Source organism: Oncorhynchus mykiss, chromosome 22, assembly GCF_013265735.2.
Source record: "Oncorhynchus mykiss isolate Arlee chromosome 22, USDA_OmykA_1.1, whole genome shotgun sequence".
NCBI lineage: Eukaryota > Metazoa > Chordata > Actinopteri > Salmoniformes > Salmonidae > Oncorhynchus > Oncorhynchus mykiss.
This window is the reverse complement of record NC_048586.1, coordinates 44503274-44528390: the sequence shown is the minus strand read 5'-3', so window position 1 is coordinate 44528390 and position 25117 is coordinate 44503274. Positions and strand designations below refer to the sequence as shown.

The 25117-nt window shown below is 44.7% G+C and overlaps 1 protein-coding gene across 3 annotated transcripts in view; it reads left to right on the top strand.

The window, feature by feature from the left end:
• Positions 1 to 25117, top strand: part of LOC110502171 (oxysterol-binding protein-related protein 6) — a 78890-nt gene that overhangs the window by 25217 nt on the left and 28556 nt on the right. For all 3 annotated transcript variants that reach the window (XM_036959395.1, XM_036959396.1, XM_036959394.1), the window contains exons 2-7: positions 3062 to 3347; positions 16241 to 16363; positions 16544 to 16597; positions 17391 to 17504; positions 17870 to 18061; positions 20342 to 20666. In XM_036959395.1, the coding sequence (XP_036815290.1) occupies positions 3201 to 3347; positions 16241 to 16363; positions 16544 to 16597; positions 17391 to 17504; positions 17870 to 18061; positions 20342 to 20666 (955 nt within the window). In that variant the 5' untranslated portion in view covers positions 3062 to 3200. The remainder of the gene's footprint in view (positions 1 to 3061; positions 3348 to 16240; positions 16364 to 16543; positions 16598 to 17390; positions 17505 to 17869; positions 18062 to 20341; positions 20667 to 25117) is intronic.

Sequence of the window (25117 nt, the reverse complement as noted above, 5' to 3'; positions counted from 1 at the left end):
GTGGGTAGTATATGGGGCTTTGGTGACAAAACGGATGGCAATGTAATAGACTACATCGAGTTTGCTTAGTAGAGTGTTGGAGGCTATTTTGTAAATGACATCGCCAAAGTCAAGGATTGGTTGGATAGTCAGTTTTACGAAGGTATGTTTGGCAGCATGAGTGAAGGAGACTTTGCTGCGAAATAGGAAGCCGATTCTAGATTTAATTTTGGATTGGAGATGCTTAATGTGAGTCTGGAAGGAGAGTTTACAGTCTAACCAGACACATAGAATATGTGGACAACAACAAATACCTATGTCAGAACCATCCACTGTAGTGATGCGGTTGAAGAGCATGCACTTAGTTTTACTAGCATTTAAAAGCAGTTGTAGGCCACGAAAGGAGTGTTGTATGGAATTTAAGCTTGTTTGGAGGTTTGTTAACACAGTGTCCAAAGAAGAGCCAGAAGTATACAGAAGGGTGTCGTCTGCGTAGAGGTGGATCAGAGAATCACTAGCAGCAAGAGCGACATCATTGATATATACAGAGAAAAGAGTCAGCCCGAGAATTGAACCCTGTGGCACCCCCATAGAGACTGCCAGAGGTCCGGACAACAGGCCCTCCGATTTGACACACTGAACTCTATCTGAGAAGTAGTTGGTGAACCAGGCGAGGCAGTCATTTGAGAAACCAAGGCTATTGAGGCTGCCGATAAGAATGCGGTGATTGACAGAGTCGAAAGCCTTGGCCAGGTCGATGAAGACGGCTGCACAGTACTGTCTTTTATCGATGCCGGTTATGATATTGTTTAGGACCTTGAGCGTGGCTGAGGTGCACCCATGACCAGCTCGGAAACCAGATTGCATAGTACGGGTGGGATTTGAAATGGTCGGTGATCTGTTTACTCAGATGACTATAGTGATGTTTCTCTAATACAGTATGATGGCTATATAATGCAACCATTGACTCAGATGACTATAGTGACTATTCATTCCATATCCATTCAAAACATATCTTTCTCCTAACTCCAAACAATTGAATAATAAATATTGATTAATTAGTTGGGTGCTTATAATTGTCCTGTATTACACATGTATAAGTGTGTATTATACGCATGTGGGAATTGGAATTGCTTATCTCCTCCCGTCTCCTCCTGAGACACCCTTGGAGAGTGGGGTCACAGCCAAGGTCAGCCATTGGCGCAATTAGGGTTTAGTGCCTTGCTCAAGGACACTTTGACAGATTTTTCAACTTCTCGGCTCGGGGATCGAACTAGCGACCTTTTGGTTACTGGCCCAACTTTCTAAATGCTAGGCTACCTGCCACCCCCTGGGCTACATTAGAGGCAAGTTCCTGGGTTCCTGGTACTGCATAGACACTGTGTCTTGTTGGTGTTCCTGGTACTGCATAGACACTGTCTTGTTGGTGTTCCTGGTATTGCATAGACACCGTGTCTTGTTGGTGTTCCTGGTACTGCATAGACACTGTGTCTTGTTGGTGTTCCTGGTACTGCATAGACACTGTGTCTTGTTGGTGTTCCTGGTACTGCATAGCCACTGTGTCTTGTTGGTGTTCCTGGTATTGCATAGACACTGTGTCTTGTTGGTGTTCCTGGTACTGCATAGACACTGTCTTGTTGGTGTTCCTGGTACTGCATAGACACCGTGTCTTGTTGGTGTTCCTGGTACTGCATAGACACTGTCTTGTTGGTGTTCCTGGTACTGCATAGACACAGTGTCTTGTTGGTGTTCCTGGTACTGCATAGACACTGTCTTGTTGGTGTTCCTGGTACTGCATAGACACTGTGTCTTGTTGGTGTTCCTGGTACTGCATAGACACTGTCTTGTTGGTGTTCCTGGTACTGCATAGACACAGTGTCTTGTTGGTGTTCCTGGTACTGCATAGACAGTGTCTTGTTGGTGTTCCTGGTACTGCATAGACACTGTGTCTTGTTGGTGTTCCTGGTACTGCATAGACACTGTCTTGTTGGTGTTCCTGGTACTGCATAGACACCGTGTCTTGTTGGTGTTCCTGGTACTGCATAGACACGGCGTCTGTCTTTGTATTGATTTGGTATCCTCACCCGATTGGCGTCATTAACTCATTATCATAATGGTAATTAGATGCAGAGGGATTGATGTTGCCTGTGGGATCTGAGATGGCTAGTTTTCCCACTGCAATCGAGACGCTGATTACGCTCATATGAATTAAGTGAACACATGGCGTTCTGCCACACACCAGAACTGGATAATTTACAAGGCCGAGTGGGTGTCCTGTGTCTCATCTCTGACTGAGACAAGGGCGATGAGCAAGTTATACTGGGTAGGAGTTTGAGACATGCAGAGTAGTGATAGGAGGCCAGACACCACTGCAGTCCAAGGTGGATTATGAGTCACATTTCTCACCATAACAAACATCATTAAAGGCTAAAGGTAACAAACTGTAACTAGAGAAGAATAGGGTTGAACGTCCATGTTTCTAAAAATACCCATTTATTCGAGTCCTGCTGCTGGCTCGGGTAGCGAATTTAGATTGGTGGATTGGTTCAAAAAGTTGGCAGGGGCCCAAACGCTAAATCTTACCGTATGCTTCCCAGTTGACATATATAATGACAACCTTTTGTGACGCTTTTGTTAGTTTTGGTGTTCTGCAGGTTTTTTTCGGGGGGGCTGTTCATGCGCACACTTTTTTCTTGAGGGAAGTCAAATTTCCATAGTTGAAGTCTACGCCCTTTTCATCAGTGATTGGTCAACAGTACTACCCCTAGTAGGAGTGGGAACTATTGACGGGATTCTTCAATTAAGTGTTTCTGTGGTCATTCAACGAAACGACTAGTTTTCATGCACATTCTTTCACTTGAAAAGTACTGCACCAAACCTCTTAGTAAATGTGACATTGTGCGACTTAGACCTAGTTGGCAAAAACAGATATTTTTTTATTTATCTTAGATTAATTGACTATTTTGACAAGTGTTACTGGCTATGTTGACGCGAACAGTGAGGGGAGGAGGGGTTAACATAACGTAGTCTAACATCTGTTTCCTGTCTGTATGTCTCTCTGTCTCTTTGTCTGTGCTGCAAGATGAGAGGAGCGCGAGCCGGTGGGAAGTGTGCTGCATAACTGCCTGAGATAATGCTGTTGACACGCGCAGCCTGGAGCTGCTGCTGAGGGAGGAACAGACAGTCCTGTACAGTCAGGGAGCTACTCACAGAGAGGAACCATGTCCCACCACCACCACAGGAACAGCCAGGGCAGCCACCGCACAATGAGCGCCGAGGAGAGGAGCTCCACGCCCATCCGCCACCACAAGACACCTACACACAAGAGCGCCTCGTCCTCCTCCTCATCCCAGCGCGACGGCCGGCAGGTAAGTAGCGACCGACCTGCCCACCGCCAGACACAGAGTTAGACATAGTCAGCTGCTCTGGGAACAGTGACTAGTGGACTGATTCTGTCTCTGGTTCCTTGAGAAAGAGTGGGACTGACTGTTTGGTAGCAGCAGCTCCATCAGCACAGCCTGCAGGTGATCTCTCTAGGATTGGATGGTATCCGGATTTTCATACCGTCATACCGTTTCTGTACCATATCGGGGTTTACGGTATTACCGAATGTGCACAATGGGCACTATTTAAAAAATATATTGAATAATTGGGAGCAACAGGGATCTTGATCCAGGAGGGGATTGAATATCTCTGTTCTAACCAGGAAGCTTGACCTTGACATCTAGCCACTTAGCTAGCAAGTTAGCAAACGAAACGCATAGCTGGAGCCCTGGGCTGGATATCCTTTATTTGACACATCTTAGATTTTTTTATATTTACACTTAACTTATAGTTAGTTATAAGCAGTGACTTTGCACGTACCCCTCAGACCCCGTGAAGCCGGGGTGCCCCCAAACCCCCTATATATATATATATATATATATATATATATATATATATATATATATATATATATATATATATATATATATATATATATATATATATATACACTACCATCTTAGAACACCTACTCATTCAAGGGTTTTTCTTTATTTTTACTATTTTCTGCATTGTTTAATAATAGTGAAGACATCAAAACTATGAAACAACAGGGCCTCCCGAGTGGCGCAGTGGTCTAAGGCACTGCATCGCAGTGCTAGCTATGCCACTAGAGATTCTGGGTTTGAGTCCAGGCTCACAGGAGGGCCATGGGGCGGCGCATAATTAGCCCAGCGTCATCCGGGTTAGGGAGGGTTTGGCCGGCAGGGATATCCTTGTCTCATCGGGCACTAGCGACTCCTGTGGCGGGCCGGGCACAGTGCACGCTGACACGGGTGTACGGTGTTTCCTCTGACACATTGGTGCGGCTGGCTTCTGGGTTGGATGGGCATTGTGTCAAGAAGCAGTGCGGCTTGGTTGGGTTGTGTTTCGGAGGACGCATGGCTCTCGACCTTCGCCTCTCCCTAGTCCGTACGGGAGTTGCAGCGATGAGACAAGACTGTAACTACTACCAATTGGGGAGACTATGAAACTATGAAACAACACATATGGAATCATGTAGTAACCAAAAAATCTAAATATATTTTATGTTTGAGATTCTTCAAATAGCCACCCTTTGCCTTGACGACAGCTTTGCATACTCTTGACATTCTCTCATCCAGCTTCACCTGGAATGCTTTTCCAACAGTCTTGAAGGAGTTCCCAGATATGCTGAGAACTTGTCGGGAGGCCCTGCTTGTCCTTCAATCTGCAGTCCGACTCATCCCAAACCATCTCAATTTGGTTGAGGTCGGGAGATTGTGGAGGCCAGGTCTTCTGATGCAGCACTCCATCACTCTCTTTCTTGGTAAAACAACCCGTACACAGCCTGAAGGTGTGTTTTGGGTTTATTGTCCTGTTGAAAAACAAATGATATTCCCACTAAGCTCAAACCAGATGGGATGGCGTATCGCTGCAGAATGATGCGGTAGCCATGCTGGTTAAGTGTGCCTTGAATTCTAAATAAATCACAGACCGTGTCACCAGCAAAGCACCCCCACACCATAACACCTCCTCCTCCATGCTTCACAGTGGGAAATACACATCTTACAAAGACACAGTGGTTGGAATGAAAAATCTAAAATTTCCACAGGTCTAATGTCTAAGCTTTACAGTGGGAACCACACATGCAGAGATCATCCGTTCATCTACTCTGCGTCTCACAAAGACACGGCAGTTGGAACCAAAAATCTCCAATTTGGACTCCAGACCAGAAGTCTGTCCAGAAGGACAGATTCCCACCGGTCTAATGACCATTGCTCGTGTTTCTTGGCCCAAGCTAGTCTCTTCTGCTTATTGGTGTCCTTTAGTAGTGGTTTCTTTGCAGCAATTCGACCATGAAGGCCTGATTCACACAGTCTCCTCTGGACAGTTGATGTTGAGTTGTGTCTCTAACTTGAACTCTGTGAAGCACTTATTTGGGTTGCAATTTCTGAGGCTGGTAACTCTAATAAACTCTGGGTCTTCCATTCCTGTGGCGGTCCCCATGAGAGCCAGTTTCATCATAGCGCTTGATGGTTTTTGCGACGGTATTGTAAACAGTGAATTAGAATTCTTATTTAGGGTCAGCTTATGGGGGCTTAAATGTTAGGCCATTTAGTCATGGTGTGAAGCTGAAGCCTTTAGTCGTGGTGTGAAGCTGTGAACTGAACTGCCGTATCACCATAGCAACCAAGAAACAGGACATTGCACTGGAGTCTCTGACATCACAGCTTTTCCGAAGGTGAATCATGAATTATTCATGAGGCAGAGTGAGACAGTCAAGGCTCTATTGGTTCAGGAAACATGTGGCACGCCCTGGTATGCTGTGCTGTGTGGGAACTACTGCTTACATACCTGTAACCTTGGGATATTGCTTTCTGAAGAGGAGTGCTTTGGGGGAGTTTTGGGGGGAATTGCAGACTAGACAGAACACTTGCAGTGGCAGTCAGGCTTGCTGCTAAATGAGAGATGTACCCTTCCTATGGCTCTCTGGTTCCTGTCCTACACTGTCCCCTGTCCTACTCTGGTTCCTGTCCTACTCTGGTTCCTGTCCTTCTCTGGGTTCCTGTCCTTCTCTGGGTTCCTGTCCTACTCTGGGTCCCCGTCCTACTCTGGGTCCCCGTCCTACTCTGGGTCCCCGTCATACTCTGGGTCCCTGTCCTACTCTGGGTCCCTGTCCTACTCTGGGTCCCTGTCCTACTCTGGGTCCCTGTCCTACTCTGGGTCACTGTCCTACTCTGGGTCCCTGTCCTACTCTGGGTCCCTTTCCTACTCTGGGTCCCTGTCCTACTCTGGGTCCCTGTCCTACTCTGGTCCCTGTCCTACTCTGGTCCCTGTCCTACTCTGTTCTGTGTCATCAAATACTGTACATGGTGTACAAAAGATGCCTTGTGAGCTCTGCAGTCTTCTAGCCTATTGTCTGAACTCACTCTGATCTCAATAACATATTGATGTCCCATTCCTACTCCTCTAATTTCACAAGTTTAATTAAAGTAGAGATTGAGGGAGGTAAGAGGTGCTCAACAAATTAGGGACTTGTCCAATTGAATCACTTCAGTCTGTTCTTTGTGAGGCTGCGATACCTAGAGAATGTTATTGGACCAAAGTGACTGCTGTTGTATTTGGTTACTGTAGTCATTTACCGGGCAGGAAAGTTCTAGTAGATTGTCTTGTTGTGTTGAGGCTGGAGGCGGGGCCATGTGGTGTGATTAATTAATTCAGGCTTATCCTGTGTCCCTGTTGGCTCCCAGGTGAACGTCACAGCTAGCTACAGCCCAGCTCAGTGTCGCCATCACCATAGTGATGCATTAACTCAAGACTCATCTTGATAACGCTATGTTGCCTCATTGTCTATGCTGGTTAGTGTGTGTGTGCCGGTGCCGTGCCGTATAAGGGTTACATCCTCTCTAGGGACTCCTGCAGACTACAGACCCAGGGTAAAGGCCATGAAAGGCTGGGCTGCAGTGCGTGTCAGTGTGCGAGGGGAAAGTGAGTGAAGTGGCTATTTGTGGGGGAAGCTTTAATGATATCCAGCACTTCTGGGATCAATACATTTCACTTCCCCTTATGCTACTGACCACCATTAAACGCTCTGGAGACCCTCACGAGTGCAACTAGACACCACCTGCCGTCTATATCACACACACACACACACACACACACACACACACACACACACACACACACACACACACACACACACACACACACACACACACACACACACACACACACACACACACACACAGAGAGAGAGAGATTCAACACACACACACACACAGAGAGAGAGAGAGATTCAACACACACACACACACACACACACACACACACACACACACACAGAGATTCAACCCACACATAACTCATCATACACAGTCATCCCTCTGTGTATCCAGATAATCACACTAACATTTTCTTTATGCTTTCACAACCACCTGTCATCTCTTAGTTTTGAGACATATTAGATGTAGTGAGGAAGATTCATCTGAAAGAGTAGATTCCCTGTATGGAAGATTAATCTGAAACAGTAGATTCCCTGTATGGAAGATTAATCTGAAACAGTAGATTCCCTGTATGGAAGATTCAACTGAAACAATAGATTCCCTGTATGGAAGATTCAACTGAAACAATAGATTCCCTGTATGGAAGATTAATCTGAAACAGGAGATTCCCTGTATGGAAGATTAATCTGAAACAGTAGGTTCCCTGTATGGAAGATTAATCTGAAACAGTTGGTTCCCTGTATGCAAGATTCCTCTGAAACAGTAGATTCCCTGTATGGAAGATTCATCTGAAACAGTAGATTCCCTGTATGGAAGACTCATCTGAAACAGTAGGTTCCCTGTATGGAAGATTAATCTGAAACAGTAGATTCCCTGTATGGAAGATTAATCTGAAACAGGAGGTTCCCTGTATGGAAGATTAATCTGAAACAGTAGATTCCCTGTATGGAAGATTAATCTGAAACAGTAGATTCCCTGTATGGAAGATTCAACTGAAACAATAGATTCCCTGTATGGAAGATTCAACTGAAACAATAGATTCCCTGTATGGAAGATTAATCTGAAACAGGAGGTTCCCTGTATGGAAGATTCAACTGAAACAGTAGGTTCCCTGTATGGAAGATTAATCTGAAACAGTTGGTTCCCTGTATGCAAGATTCCTCTGAAACAGTAGATTCCCTGTGTGGAAGATTCATCTGAAACAGTAGATTCCCTGTATGGAAGATTCATCTGAAACAGTAGATTCCCTGTATGGAAGATTCATCTGAAACAGTAGATTCCCTGTATTGGAAGATTAATCTGAAACAGTTGGTTCCCTGTATGGAAGATTCATCTGAAAGAGTAGATTCCCTGTATGGAAGATTCATCTGAAACAGTAGATTCCATGTATTGGAAGATTAATCTGAAACAGTTGGTTCCCTGTATGGAAGATTCATCTGAAACAGTAGATTCCCTGTATGGAAGAGTCCACTGAAAGAGTAGATTCCTTGTATGGAAGATTCATCTGAAACAGTTGGTTCCCTGTATATTTCTGTGGGTGACCAGGAAAAGTATTTTGATAGCAGATGACAAGTGTATCAATGGCTGATTATGACTAGCAGGAGTGAAATCATAGAGGTAGCCACAGAAAGAGGCTGTGTTCATGGTAATGGTCAGAACACATTGATGGCAGATGATGTGATGAACCACCTGCACTGACAATGGAATAAATCTCTGCCTTTTTCACTGTGCTAAAATAAATCCAACAAAGCACTTGTTTTGTCCTTGTCTTTCCCCTCTGTCCAACCACCAAGTCCAATGTTTTACTCAATCAATTTTTTGTACCAGGCAATTTCATTGAGGACACTTGGCCAATGTAAAGGCTCTAAATGTGAAGGGACACTTGGGCAATGTAAAGGCTCTAAATGTGAAGGGACACTTGGCCAATGTAAAGGCTCTAAAATGTGAAGGGACACTTGGGCAATGTAAAGGCTCTAAAATGTGAAGGGACACTTGGCCGAATCGTTTCTAGTCATCTCTTCTCCTTCCAGGCTTTTTCATCTTTGAACTTATATGGTGATCGGCATCTAAACCTTCATAGTATTACCACGACAACCGGCAAAACAGTTCATCTTTCAACCCTGCTTCTATAAACCAATGAGGAGATGGGAGAGGCAGGACTTTCAGAAATAGAACGGGTTAAGGCCTTCTGGGTGGCTCAGTGGTCTATGGCACTGCATTGCAGTGCTAGCTGTGCCACCAGAGACTCTGGGTTCGAGCCCAGGCTCTGTCGCAGCCAGCCGCGACCGGGAGGTCCATGGGGCGACGCACAATTGGCCTAGTGTCGTCCTGGTTAGGGAGGGTTTGGCCGGTAGGGATATCCTTGTCTCATCGCGCACTAGCAACTCCTGTGGCGGGCCGGGCGCAGTGCACGCTAACCAGGTCGCCAAGTGCACAGTGTTTCCTCCGACACATTGGTGCGGCTGGCTTCCGGGTTGGATGCGCGCTGTGTTAAGAAGAAGGAGGAGGAGGAGGACACATGTCTTTCGACCTTCGTCTCTCCCGAGCCCGTACGGGAGTTGTAGCGATGAGACAAGATAGTAACTACTAACAATTGGATACCACAAAAATTGGATACCACAAAAATATATATAATTTTTTTAGAAATAGAAAGGAGTTCTATTTTAGCCCTTCGCATCGCAGAAGCTCGTTGGCGCTCGTTGGCACTCGTTGGCACGCGTAGTTTCCGGTCTGGTCAGCATGTAAGATGTCAAGGGGCATGGCTCAATGTAAAGGCTCTAAGAAGTCGGAGAGCCTTGAGAGAAATCACATCCACTGAAAGGTCTGTCCAAGGATTGGCTCCTAGGTCCCCCTCTTGATGAACAGTCCATCTGCTGCCCTTATCTCTCTGTGTGTAGAGAGTCAAGCAGACACCACATAGGTCTATTCCCACCTGCCCACACTGAGAAATCCTCTCAGTAAATACGCTCCACTATAGGTCAGGCTTTCCCTTCTGGCTCTATAGGTTTAGCTCAGTGATTTAATAGACCCAGTGCAGGTCAAAAGTAGTGCACTATATAGGGAATAGGGTGTAATTTGGGGAGTAGACAGGGTTTTATATTACCTCACACTGTGTTACATCCTATCATTAACACAGCAGCAACAGCCCAGCCCCTGAGTCTCATCACAATCGCATTGGCAGTGATTATCACTACTGTCTGCTGTTGATCAGCGCTGAGGCCCAATGGGTACTTGACGTAGAACTTAACATCCATCATGTGATGAACCAGCGCAGGTGGTTCATCACATTTCCAGTGGGTCAGAAGTTTACATACACTTAGTTAGTATTTTGTAGCATGGCCTTTAAATTGTTTAACTTGGGTAAAATGTTTCGGGTAGCCTTGCACAAACTTCCCACAATAAGTTGGGTGAATTGTGGCCCATTCCTCCTGACAGAGCTGGTGTAACTGAGTCAGGTTTGTCGACCTCCTTGCTTGCACACGCTTTTTCAGTTCTGCCCACAAATGTCCTAATCGATTGATGTCAGGGCTTTGTGATGGCCACTCCAATACCTTGACTTTGTTGTCGTTAAGCTATTTTGCCACAACTTTGGAAGTATGCTTGGGGTCATTCTCCATTTGGAAGACCCATTTGCAACCAAGCTTTAACTTCCTGACTGATGTCTTGAGATGTTGCTTCAATATATCCACATAATTTTCCTGACTCATGATGCCATCTATTTTGTGAAGTGCATCAGTCCCCCCCCGCAGCAAAGCACCCCCGACAACATGATGCTGTCACCTCCGTGCTTCACGGTTGGGATGGGTGTTCTTCGGCTTGCAAGCCTCCCCCTTTTTCCTCCAAATATAACGATGGTCATTATGGCCAAACAGATCTATTTTTGTTTCATCAGACCAGAGGATATTTCTCCAAAAAGTACAATCTTTATTCCCATGTGCAGTTGAGCGGCCTTTCAGGTTATCTTGATATAGGACTCATTTTACTGTGGATATAGATACTTTTGTACCTGTTTCCTCCAGCATCTTCACAAGGTCCTTTGCTGTTCTGAGATTGATTTTCACATTTCGCACCAAAGTACGTTCATCTCTAGGAGATAGAACGCGTCTCCTTCCTGAGTGGTATGACGGCTGCGTGACCCATGGTGTTTATACTTGCGTACTATTGTTTGTACAGATGAACGTGGTACCTTCAGGCGTTTGGAAATTGCTCTTAAGGATGAACCAGACTTGTGGAGGTCTACAATTAGGTCTTGGCTGATTTATTTTGATATTCGAATGATGTCAAGCAAAGAGGCACTGAGTTTGGTACACCTCCAGTTGACCCAAATTATGTCAATTAGCCTATCAGAAGCTTCTAAAGCCATGACATCATTTTCTGGAATTTTCCAAGCTGTTTAAAGGCACAGTCAACTTAGTGTATGTAAACTTCTGATCCTATGGAATTGTGATACAGTGAATTATAAGTGAAATAATCTGTCTGTAAACAATTGTTGGAAAAATTACTTGTGTCATGCACAAAGTAGATGTCCTAATAGACTTGCCAAAACTATAGTTTGTTAACAAAACATTTGTGGAGTGGTTGAAAAACTAGTTTTAATGACTCCAACCTAAGTGTATGTAAACTTCCGACTTCAACTGTAGATGTAGGTAGAGTTAAAGTGGCTTTGCATAGATAATAAACAGAGAAACGGCAGCGTAAAAGAAGGGGTCTGGGTTAGAGGTCGACCGATTAATCGGAATGGCCGATTAATTAGGGCCGATTTCAAGTTTTCATAACAATTGGAAATCGGTATTTTTGGGCACCGATGGTTTAAAAAAAATATTTGTATTTATTTATTATTTATTTACCTTTATTTAACTAGGCAAGTCAGTTAAGAACACATTCTTATTTTCAATGACGGCCTAGGAACGGTGGATTAACTGCCTTGTTCTGGGGCAGAACGACAGATTTTCACCCTGTCAGCTCGGGGGATCCAATCTTGCAACCTTACAGTGAACTAGTCCAACGCAATAATGACCTGCCTCTCTCTCGTTGCACTCCACAAGGAGACTGCCTGTTACGCGAATGCAGTAAGCGAAGGTAAGTTGCTAGCTAGCATTGTTTTTTATAAGATAAGTTTAATCATAATCACTAGTTAACTACACATGGTTGATGATGTTACTAGATATTATCTAGCGTGTCCTGGGTTGCATATAATCTGAATGAGCGGTGGTAGGCAGAAACAGGTTCAAACATTCATTCAAACAGCACTTTGTGCGTTTTGCCAGCAGCTCTTCGTTGTGCCTCAAGCATTGCACTGTTAATGACTTCAAGCCTATCACCTCCCGAGATGAGGCTGGTGTAACCGAAGTGAAATGGCTAGCTAGTTAGCGCGCGCTAACTAGAGGGACGGAAGCTATACTGTTACACTGGCAATACTAAGTGCCTATAAGAACATCCAATAGTCAAAGGTTAATGAAATTCAAATGGTATAGAGGGAAATAGTCCTATAATTCCTATAATAACTACAACCTAAAACTTCTTAACCTGGGAATACTGAAGACTCATGTTAAAAGGAACCACTAGCTTTCATATGTTCTCATGTTCTGAGCAAGGAACTGAAACGTTAGCTTTCTTACATGGCACATATTGCACTTTTACTTTCTTCTCCAACACTTTGTTTTTGCATTATTTAAACCAAATTGAACATGTTTCATTATTTACTTGAGGCTAAATTGATTTTATTGGTGTATTATATTAAGTTAAAATAAGTGTTAATTCAGTAATTGTCATTATTCCCCCCCAAAATGTTTTAATCGTCCGATTAATCGGTATCGCCTTTTTTTGGTCCTCCAATAATCGGTATCGGTATTGGCGTTGAAAAATCATAATCGGTTGACCTCTAGTCTGGGTAGCCCAGATTTACCCCAAGGTGTCCCTCTGGCTATCTACCCCACAGTGCTGCTGCCGTGTAGGTCTAGATAATTATAGCCCAGATTTACCCAGATTCACCCTAAGGTGTTCTCAAGTATCGTTTGTTATATTCCCTGCTCCTAAAGACCTTACCTGTAGTAAAGGTTTGATTCATTGCAGTATTAGAGGTTAATGTAGCCTAATACACCAGTGTGTTTCAATGTAGCTAGGTGTCGTAATGTAGCCTAATACACCAGTGTGTTTCAATGTAGCTAGGTGTCGTAATGTAGCCTAAAACACCAGTGTGTTTCAATGTATACTGAACTAATATATAAACGCAACATGCTTCTGCCCTACCAAGCAAAAAAGGCAGTAACTGCTCATAGCGTGGAACTAAATAAAATGCTTTTATTTACCTTGGTTTCAGAGTGACTTTATGCAGTTACTGATAACATGACCCCCATTTTCTCAAAAAACACTACAATAGAGGCAGGATACTTGTCCACATGATTAAGGATATATTTAATGTAGCAAAAAAATTACATTAACTCAAGTGAGCAGTTACTGCCTTTTGCTTGGTCGGGCTGCATTGCTTCGGCCTAATCATGGCCGTCTCTTTTCAAGTTCTATTAAGGCATTTGCATTAACCGTCTAGATCGTTTTACTACCTGGGTTTGTGATTTAATAGCCATACACTGAATCCAACCAATGGAGTGCAACTGGTTATTGCACTGCTTTATTGATTTTGATGCATTGGGCTCCCAAGTGGCGCAGCGGTCTAAGACACTGCATCTCAGTGCAAGACGCATCACTACAGTCCCTGGTTTGAATCCAGGCTCTTATCACAACCGGCTGTGATTGGGAGTCAGCGTCGTCCGAGTCTGGCCAGGGTAGGCCGTCGTTGTAAATAAGAATTTGTTCTTAACTGACTTGCCTAGTAAAATCATTTTTATTTAACTAGGCAAGTCAGTTAAGAACAAATTCTTATGTACAATGACGGCCAAACCCGGGCGACGCTGGGCCAATTGAGCGCCGCCCTATGGGACTCCCAATCACGGCCGGATGTGATTCAGCCTGGATACGAACTAGGGACTGTAGGGACGCCTCTTGATTGATTTTTAATATAATTAATCTGCAGATAAATCGCCAAACATAGTAGTAGGCTATGCAGACTTTTCTGACTCGCGGATTGAAACGTTTATGTAAAAATAAGCCTCGTAGCCGGTTTAAAAATGAGTCTGTTATCGGCTATTTAATAGACGGCCAGTGTTTATGGAAAACACCGATGAATTATATTCGATGAAGATGCTGAACCCTCACTGCAGGAACAATAGGTAGGCTAGTGGAGAGAGAGCCTCATTCTGGTCCAAAATATTATAAAATTAAACAGATTTTTCAAAAGCTAAGGACACTTATATGGTATTATTAAAGATATTGATGAATATCTACTGATTTAATCACTGTCGACAATGGAGCAGTCAACTGCTGGTTTAACAGCTGCCTCAGTCTTCCGTCATCCAGGCTGTATCACAACCGGCCGTGATTGGGAGTCCCATAGGGTGGCGCACAAATCAAATCACATTTATTTATATAGCCCTAAAACTGTCAGCTGATATCTCAAAGTGCTGTACAGAAACCCAGCCTAAAACCCCAAACAGCAAGCAATGCAGGTGTAGAAGCACGGTGGCTAGGAAAAACTCCCTAGAAAGGCCAAAACCTAGGAAGAAACCTAGAGAGGAACCAGGCTATGTGGGGTGGCCAGTCCTCTTCTGGCTGTGCCGGGTGGAGATTATAACAGAACATGACCAAGATGTTCAAATGTTCATAAATGACCAGCATGGTCAAATAATAACAATCACAGGCAGAACAGTTGAAACTGGAGCAGCAGCACAGCCAGGTGGACTGGGGACAGCAAGGAGTCATCGTGTCAGGTAGTCCTGAGGCATGGTCCTAGGGCTCAGGTCCTCCGAAAGAGAGAGAGAATTGGAGAGAGCATACTTAAATTCACACTGGACACCGGATAGGACAGGAGAAGTACTCCAGATATAACAAACTGACCCTAGCCCCCCGACACATAAACTACTGCAGCATAAATACTGGAGGCTGAGACAGGAGGGGTCAGGAGACACTGTGGCCCCATCCGATGACACCCCCGGACAGGGCCAAACCGGAAGGAAGGACAATTGGCCCAGCGTCGTCCGGGTTTGGCCGGCGTAGGCCATCATTGTAAATAAGAATTTTTTTCTTACCTGACTTGGTTAAATAAATAAAAAATACTGGTAGATCTATTCCTGACTTTGTTTCTCAACAGGGAATTCATGTTTACAATATTTTTTTCTTTGGTTTTTGCCACAATTGAAATTGTAGACTCGTTTTTATGACTAGATTACTCATCTACCCTCAATCTCCCATCCACAGTGATTGATTGACAAGTCGTAAACAATACCAATTTCTTGAGTCACAAACATCCTGCCCCCAGTAGCAGCATAATTTGAAGAAGAAACATCATTGTAAAACAGTAAAACTGTTTACAGTAAAACTTCTCTTCTTCTCTTCTGAAGAGGAGGTGTAGCAAGGATCGGACCAAAATGTGGCGTAGTTGGTGTTCATGTTCTTTAATAAAGAAAAAACTAAAACATGAACAAAATAATAACCGTGAGAAAACCTAAACAGCCTTATCTGGTGAAAACAAACACAGAGACAGGAACAATCACCCACGAAAACCTCAAAGAATATGGCTGCCTAAATATGATTCCCAATCAGAGACAGCGATAAACACCTGCCTCTGATTGAGAACCACTTCAGGCAACCATAGACCTTTCTAGACAACCCCACTATACCACAATCCCAATACCTACAAAAAACCCAAGACAAAACACACCACATAATAAACCCATGTCACACCCTGGCCTGACCAAAATAATAAAGAAAACACAGAATACTAAGACCAGGGCGTGACATATTTAGAAAATAGTGTTGGTCACAAAGGCCTAGACGATAATCAAAACAACTAACAACACACTGAATTCATACATTTTCTGTCATTTTAATTGTAGTCAAGTCATGTATTTCCAATACCACAACTCGTTTTACCAATCTGGGAGGTAAAGTCGTTAAAGTTCTCATTAATTTAGCTTTGTATTTCGGATGGAATCAAGGCATTAGAATGTACCAGAGACATGTACCAAAATAGAGCTCGTTCTGCCACCGCCCTGGCTGGCTACGCCATGTACCTGAGGAAACCACTGCGGTCCGGGCCACTGCGGTTCTGTACTGTTGCTGTTTTCTCTGCTGTTACCGCCGGACCCGGAGAAGTGAACAGATGAGTTCCGACACGGCTCTGTTTTTCTCTCCATCCCTAGGAGGCAGACAGCTGGGAAATCATTGAGGGGCTGAAAATCGGTCAGAGCAACGTCCAGAGGCCAGATAAACACGAGGGCTTCATGCTGAAGAAGCGAAAATGGCCACTGAAAGGCTGGCACAAGGTAGGGCTTGATGGCCGACCGAGAGAGACAACACTTGTACTTGTTTTCATCGATTTCCTTGTTGTTTAAACCCTTCAGAAAAGCCATCAACCACACCCTCTTTCAGAAAGAGTACATTCATTTCCAGAGACAAGTGCTGTTATTCCTCCTACTCAATGTTTGTTCTTGTTTTTCCTACAGCGTTTTTTTGTCCTGGACAATGGGATGCTGAAGTACTCCAAGTCACCAATTGATGTGAGTAACCCTGACTCGTAGCCAATGGAGCAGACACAGAGCAGGGATGGAGGGCAGCCTCAGTTGGCATCCCTATGGCACAATGGTAACTTAGCAGAAACACCTCCAGGGTCACTATGTTTCTGCTGCCCGTGTCATTCTGTAGGAAATCTTCAAATGACTGGCAAAACTGCTGCATCCACACTTATCTGATGTTTCCAAAGGGTCCTTCCTTCCACAGTGTCTCCTGGAAGCAGCCATGTTCTTGTCAGCCTTGATCTCTTTGAACCAAACTGACAAACTAGCCTCACTGCATGATATTGCGTAATAGTGCAGAATGATGATTCATGGTGGTTACTTACTAAGACTTCAAGTAGACCTATAAGACTTCAAGTAGACCTATAAGACTTCAAGTAGACCTATAAGACTTCAAGTAGACCTATAAGACTTCAAGTAGACTTATAAGACTTCAAGTAGACCTATAAGACTTCAAGTAGACCTGTAAGAGTTAAGTAGATCTATAAGACTTCAAGTAGTCCTGTAAGAGTTAAGTAGATCTATAAGACTTCAAGTAGACCTATAAGACTTCAAGTAGACCTGTAAGAGTTAAGTAGATCTATAAGACTTCAAGTAGTCCTGTAAGAGTTAAGTAGGGTAAGGGTAATGTAGGCCTATAAGAGCAAAGTATTCCTAACAGAGTCAATTAGTCCTTTCGATCATGATCCGATATCTTTCTTTCTTCACCTTGAGATTCCATTTATACAGCAACAATGAGACGTCATACATGACTTATGTTAACTCTCTTTCCTCTAAGATTCAGAAAGGCAAGCTGCATGGCTGCATTGATGTGGGTCTCTCTGTCATGTCCATCAAGAAGAGAGCCCGTCGCATTGACTTGGACACAGAGGAGCATCTCTACCACCTCAAGGTTAGCATTGAGTTGGACACAGAGAAACATATCTACCACCTCAAGGTTAGCATTGAGTTGGACACAGAGGAGCATCTCTACCACCTCAAGGTTAGCATTGAGTTGGACACAGAGAAACATATCTACCACCTCAAGGTTAGCATTGAGTTGGACACAGAGAAACATATCTACCACCTCAAGGTTAGCATTGAGTTGGACACAGAGAAACATATCTACCACCTCAAGGTTAGCTTGAAAGATTCACGGGATGGATGGTAGTCTAGCCCTTGTCTGAGGGCTTGGACGATTACAATTTCTATGAACTATAGCCTACTGTGGCATCTCTCTCCTCTTCTTTCCTCTCCCCTTTCCTCTCCTTTATACAGATCAAGTCTCCAGACATCTTTGACTCCTGGGTGGTCAAGCTGCGCTACCACCGTCTCTACCGGCAGAATGAGATCGTCCGCTCCCCCCGAGACGCCACCATGAGGACGTTTCCTCCCCCTGCCAGCACCGAGTCCCCCATCCCTCACCCCCACCCAGCCCCCTCCCCCGCTGCAGGACAACATGAAGTAAAGGTGGGCTCCTCTTCCCTGGCGGTTAGCTCCTCTTCCCTGGCGGTTAGCTCCTCTTCCCTGGCGGTTAGCTCCTCTTCCCTGGCAGTTAGCGCCTCTTCCCTGTCGGTTAGCTCCTCTTCCCTGTCGGTTAGCTCCTCTTCCCTGGCAGTTAGCTCCTCTTCCCTGGCAGTTAGCTCCTCTTCCCTGTCGGTTAGCTCCTCTTCCCTGACGGTTAGCTCCTCTTCCCTGGTAGTTAGCTCCTCTTCCCTGTCGGTTAGCTCCTCTTCCCTGGCGGTTAGCTCCTCTTCCCTGTCGGTTAGCTCCTCTTCCCTGGCGGTTAGCTCCTCTTCCCTGGCGGTTAGCTCCTCTTCCCTGGTAGTTAGCTCCTCTTCCCTGGCGGTTAGCTCCTCTTCCCTGTCGGTTAGCTCCTCTTCCCTGTCTGGTTAGCTCCCCTTCACTGGTGGGTTAGCTCCACTTCACTGGTGGGTTAGCTCCTCTTCACTGGTGGGTTAGCTCCTCTTCCCTGGTGGTTAGCTCCTCTTCCCTGGTGGTTAGCTCCTCTTCCCTGGCGGTTAGCTCCTCTTCCCGGTCGATTTGGCTCCTCTTCCCTGGCAGTTAGCTTCACTTTCCTGTCAGTTAGCTCCTCTTCCCTGGCGGTTAGCTCCTCTTCCCTGGCGGTTAGCTTCACTTTCCTTTCAGTTAGCTCCTCTTCCCTGTCGGTTAGCGCTACTTCCCTGTGGGAAGCTTACCAGAGCTCAGCTTACCACAACAGAGAACAACTGTGCCGAGCTAACTGACAGGGAAGAGGAGCTAACTGACAGGAAAGTGAAGCTAACTGACAGAAAAGCTAACTTTCCTGGCAGTTAGCGCCACTTCTCTGGCGGTTGGCACCTATTCACTGTCAGTTAGCTTCACTTCCCTGTCAGTTAGCTCCTCTTCCTTGCCAGTTAGCTCGGCACAGTTGTTCTCTGTTGTGGTAAGCTGAGCTCTTTTCTGTCTGACCCACATAAAAAGCTATTAATGTTTCAGTATACAGACACGCAACATTTCATTTGTGACTGGTTCTATTACTACTAACAACCCTGTTCAGTTACTGAGCTAATTATAAGACTAATAAGTCTGAATCAGATATGGTCTTAATGCCATAATGCTGTGGGTAATTACAGTGGGTAATGTGGTGAGTAATTACAGCGGGTAATGCTGTGGGTAATTACAGTGGGTAATGTGGTGAGTAATTACAGCGGGTAATGCTGTGGGTAATGTGGTGAGTAATTACAGCGGGTAATGCTGTGGGTAATGTGGTGAGTAATTACGGCGGGTAATGCTGTGGGTAATTACAGTGGGTAATGTGAGTAATTACAGTGTGTAAATATAGTGGGTAATTAAAGTGGAAAATGATGTGAGTAATTACAGTGGGAATGTTGTGGGTGATTACAGTGGGTAATTATGTGAGTAATTACAGTGGGTAATGCTGTGTGTAATTACAGTGTGTAATGCTGTGTGTAATTATACTGGGTAATGCTGTGGGTAATTAAAGTGGGTAATTATATGAGTAATTACAGTGTGTAATTGCAGTGGGAATGATGTGGGCAATGATGTGAATAATGCTCTGGGTAATTACAGAGGGTAATGATGTGGGTCATTATAGTGGGTAATTACAGTGGGTAATGCAGTATCACTTATATTTGTCTGTGAATGTGTTAAGGCAAACACACTGTGTCCCCAGGGAGAGAACAGTCTGGCAGACTGAAGCCATTAGGACATCAAACAGGCCTGTATTCAGAGCAGCTGGGTCTGGGCCTTTTCTGGGTCTGGGCCTGGTCTGGATATGGGCCTGGTCTGGGTCTTGGCCTGGTCTGGGTCTGGGCCTGGTCTGGGTCTGGGCCTGCATGGGTCAGGGCCTGGTCTGGGTCTGGACCTGGACCTGCATGGATCTGGGTCTTGGCCTGGTCTGGGCCTGCATGGGTCTGGGCCTGGTCTGGGCCTGGGCCTGCATGGCCTCCTACTGATCAGCACTCTCACAGGGCCTGAGACCGAGTCAGTAAACATCTGCTGCTTTGAAGTGATGGTGAAACAGAAGGGATATCTTTGGTGGTTTGACATTTAGAGTTGTAGGCCACATACTACCACATACCCTTTTCTTCAGCTATTATACAGATTTCTCTTAGAAGGTATGGAATTATCTTAGACTTGAAAGCCTGAAACATAATATTTCTTTCACATCTGGTGTGTGTTATTCAGGTGTTGTAGACTGAGCTGTGTTAACTAACCAACCCCTTTGTCTCTCTTCATGTCCTCCAGCAGACCAAGCCCACCAGCCTTCCACCATGGCAGTCCCCCCCGGCCCCCAGGAGCAGAACCAGTCCCCCAACATGGCAGTCCCCCCCTGCCCCCAGTAGCAGCACCAGCCTCCCACCATGGCAGTCCCCCCCAGCCCCCAGTAGCAGCACCAGTCTTCCACCATGGCAGTCCCCCCCAGCCCCCAGTAGCAGCACCAGTCTTCCACCATGGCAGTCCCCCCAGGCCCCCAGTACCAGGAGCAGCTTGCCTGCCTCCTACAGTAACGGGCAGAGCAAGGTGGCCGCATGGCTCCAGGAGTCAGAGGAGATGGACAAGTGTACAGAGGGTAAGTTCTTCCTCTCTTCCTTCCTCTCTTCCTCTCTTCCTCCCACTCTTCCTCCCTCTCTTCCTCTTGTCCTTCCTTTCTTCCTCCCTCTCTTCCTCCCTCTCTTACTCTCTTGCTCCCTCTCTTATTCTCTTCCTCTCTTCCTCCCTCCCTCTCTTCCTCCCTCTCTTCCTCTCTTCCTTCCTCTCTTCCTCCCTCTCTTCTTCTCTTCCTCCTCTCTTCCTTCCTTCCTCCCTCTCTTCCTCCCTCTCTTACTCTCTTCCTCTTTTCCTCCCTCTTTCTTCCTCTCTTCCTTCCTTCGTCCCTCTCTTCCATCCTCTCTTCCTCCCTCTCTTACTCTCTTCCTCTTTTCCCCCCTCTTTCTTCCTCTCTTCCTTTCTTCCTTCCTCCCTCTCTTTCTTCCCCTCTTCCTTCCCTCCTTCCTCTTTTCCTCTCTTCCTTCCTCCCTCTCTTTCTTCCTCTCTTCCTCTCTTCCTTCATCTCTTCCTCCCTCTCTTCTTCTCTTCCTCCTCTCTTCCTTCCTTCCTCCCTCTCTTCCCTCCTCTCTTCCTCCCTCTCTTACTCTCTTCCTCTTTTCCTCCCTCTTTCTTCCTCTCTTCCTTCCTTCCTCCCTCTCTTCCTCCCTCTCTTACTCTCTTCCTCTTCCTCCCTCTTTCTTCCTCTCTTCCTTTCTTTCTTCCTTCCTCCCTCTCTTTCTTCCCCTCTTCCTTCCCTCCTTCCTCTTTTCCTCTCTTCCTTCCTCCCTCTCTTTCTTCCTCTCTTCCTCTCTTCCTTCCTCTCTTCCTCCCTCTCTTCTTCTCTTCCTCCTCTCTTCCTTCCTTCCTCCCTCTCTTCCCTCCTCTCTTCCTCCCTCTCTTACTCTCTTCCTCTTTTCCTCCCTCTTTCTTCCTCTCTTCCTTCCTTCCTCCCTCTCTTTCTTCCTCTCTTCCTTCCCTCCTTCCTCTTTTCCTCTCTTCCTTCCTCCCTCCCTCTCTTCCTCTCCTTCCTTCCTTCCTTCCTTCCTTCCGTCCTTCCTTCCTTCCTTCCTTCCTTCCTCCCTCTCTTCCTCTCTTCCTTCCTTCCTTCCTTCCTTCCTCCCTCTCTTCCTTCCTTTCTTCCTCTCCTCCTTGCTCCAACCATCAATGCTTTAGAACATCCATCTGGATGATGACAAGGATCAGCAATATATTTCCCTTTCCCTGCCAGTAAGTGGAAGATGTACTGTGTTCACATGATGGAACTGTGTTCGTATGATGGAACTGTGTTCGTATGATGGAACTGTGTTCACACGATGGAACTGTGTTCACACGATGGAACTGTGTTCACACGATGAAACTGTGTTCACATGATGGAACTGTGTTCGTATGATGGAACTGTGTTCGTATGATGGAACTGTGTTCACATGATGGAACTGTGTTCACATGATGGAACTGTGTTCACACGATGAAACTGTGTTCACATGATGGAACTGTGTTCACATGATGGAACTGTGTTCACATGATGGAACTGTGTTCACATGATGGAACTGTGTTCACATGATGGAACTGTGTTCACATGATGGAACTGTGTTCACACGATGGAACTGTGTTCGTATGATGGAACTGTGTTCACACGATGGAACTGTGTTCACATGATGGAACTGTGTTCACACGATGGAACTGTGTTCGTATGATGGAACTGTGTTCGTATGATGGAACTGTGTTTGTATGATGGAACTGTGTTCACACGATGGAACTGTGTTCGTATGATGGAACTGTGTTCACATGATGGAACTGTGTTCACATGATGGAACTGTGTTCACATGATGGAACTGTGTTCATACGATGGAACTGTGTTCGTATGATGGAACTGTGTTCACATGATGGAACTGTGTTCACACGATGGAACTGTGTTCGTATGATGGAACTGTGTTCACATGATGGAACTGTGTTCACATGATGGAACTGTGTTCACATGATGGAACTGTGTTCACATGATGGAACTGTGTTCACATGATGGAACTGTGTTCACATGATGGAACTGTGTTCACATGATGGAACTGTGTTCACATGATGGAACTGTGTTCATACGATGGAACTGTGTTCACATGATGGAACTGTGTTCATATGATGGAACTGTGTTCGTATGATGGAACTGTGTTCACATGATGGAACTGTGTTCGTATGATTCATATTTTTATTTATTATGGATCCCAGTTAGTTCCTGCCAAGGCAGCAGCTATTCTTCCTGGGATCCAGCAAAATTAAGGCAGTTTATACAATTTTAAAAACATTACAATACACTCACAACAGATTTCACACCACATTAAGTGAGTGCCCTCAGGCCCTGACTCCACTTCCACATATCTACAACACAGAATCCACGTGTGCGTGTGTGTATCAGACGTTGACCGATTAGGATTTTTCAACTCCAATAGCAATTATTGGACGACCAAAAAAAGCCGATACTGATTAATCGGACAATTTTTATATATATATAATTAATCAGACCATTTTTAAATATCAATACTGAATGAACAATGAACACTTTTATTTTAACTTAATATAATACATAAAATCTATTTAGTCTCAAATAAATAATTAAACATGTTCAATTTGGTTTAAATAATTAAAAAAACACAGTGTTGGAGAAGAAAGTAAAAGTGGAATATGTGCCATGTAAAAAAGCTAACGTTTAAGTTCCTTGCTCAGAACATGAGAACATATGAAAGCTGGTGGTTCAGTATTCCCAGTTCTTCAATATTCCCAGTTAAGATGTTTTAGGTTGTAGTTATTATAGGAATTATGACGTGTCGACTATTTCTCTCTATACAGTGCCTTGCGAAAGTATTCGGCCCCCTTGAACTTTGCGACCTTTTGCCACATTTCAGGCTTCAAACATAAAGATATAAAACTGTATTTTTTTGTGAAGAATCAACAACAAGTGGGACACAATCATGAAGTGGAACGACATTTATTGGATATTTCAAACTTTTTTAACAAATCAAAAACTGAAAAATTGGGCGTGCAAAATTATTCAGCCCCCTTAAGTTAATACTTTGTAGCGCCACCTTTTGCTGCGATTACAGCTGTAAGTCGCTTGGGGTATGTCTCTATCAGTTTTGCACATCGAGAGACTGACATTTTTTCCCATTCCTCCTTGTAAAACAGCTCGAGCTCAGTGAGGTTGGATGGAGAGCATTTGTGAACAGCAGTTTTCAGTTCTTTCCACAGATTCTCGATTGGATTCAGGTCTGGACTTTGACTTGGCCATTCTAACACCTGGATATGTTTATTTTTGAACCATTCCATTGTAGATTTTGCTTTATGTTTTGGATCATTGTCTTGTTGGAAGACAAATCTTCTTCCCAGTCTCAGGTCTTTTGCAGACTCCATCAGGTTTTCTTCCAGAATGGTCCTGTATTTGGCTCCATCCATCTTCCCATCAATTTTAACCATCTTCACTGTCCCTGCTGAAGAAAAGCAGGCCCAAACCATGATGCTGCCACCACCATGTATGACAGTGGGGATGGTGTGTTCAGCTGTGTTGCTTTTACGCCAAACATAACGTTTTGCATTGTTGCCAAAAAGTTCAATTTTGGTTTCATCTGACCAGAGCACCTTCTTCCACATGTTTGGTGTGTCTCCCAGGTGGCTTGTGGCAAACTTTAAATGACACTTTTTATGGATATCTTTAAGAAATGGCTTTCTTCTTGCCACTCTTCCATAAAGGCCAGATTTGTGCAATATACGACTGATTGTTGTCCTATGGACAGAGTCTCCCACCTCAGCTGTAGATCTCTGCAGTTCATCCAGAGTGATCATGGGCCTCTTGGCTGCATCTCTGATCAGTCTTCTCCTTGTATGAGTTGAAAGTTTAGAGGGACGGCCAGGTCTTGGTAGATTTGCAGTGGTCTGATACTCCTTCCATTTCAATATTATCGCTTGCACAGTGCTCCTTGGGAAGTTTAAAGCTTGGGAAATCTTTTTGTATCCAAATCCGGCTTTAAACTTCTTCACAACAGTATCTCGGACCTGCCTGGTGTGTTCCTTGTTCTTCATGATGCTCTCTGCGCTTTTGACGGACCTCTGAGACTATCACAGTGCAGGTGCATTTATACGGAGACTTGATTACACACAGGTGGATTGTATTTATCATCATTAGTCATTTAGGTCAACATTGGATCATTCAGAGATCCTCACTGAACTTCTGGAGAGTTTGCTGCACTGAAAGTAAAGGGGCTGAATAATTTTGCACGCCCAATTTTTCAGTTTTTGATTTGTTAAAAAAGTTTGAAATATCCAATAAATGTCGTTCCACTTCATGATTGTGTCCCACTTGTTGTTGATTCTTCACAAAAAAATACAGTTTTATATCTTTATGTTTGAAGCCTGAAATGTGGCAAAAGGTCGCAAAGTTCAAGGGGGGCGAATACTTTCGCAAGGCACTGTACCCTTTGTATTTCATATACCTTACACTATTGGATGTTCTAA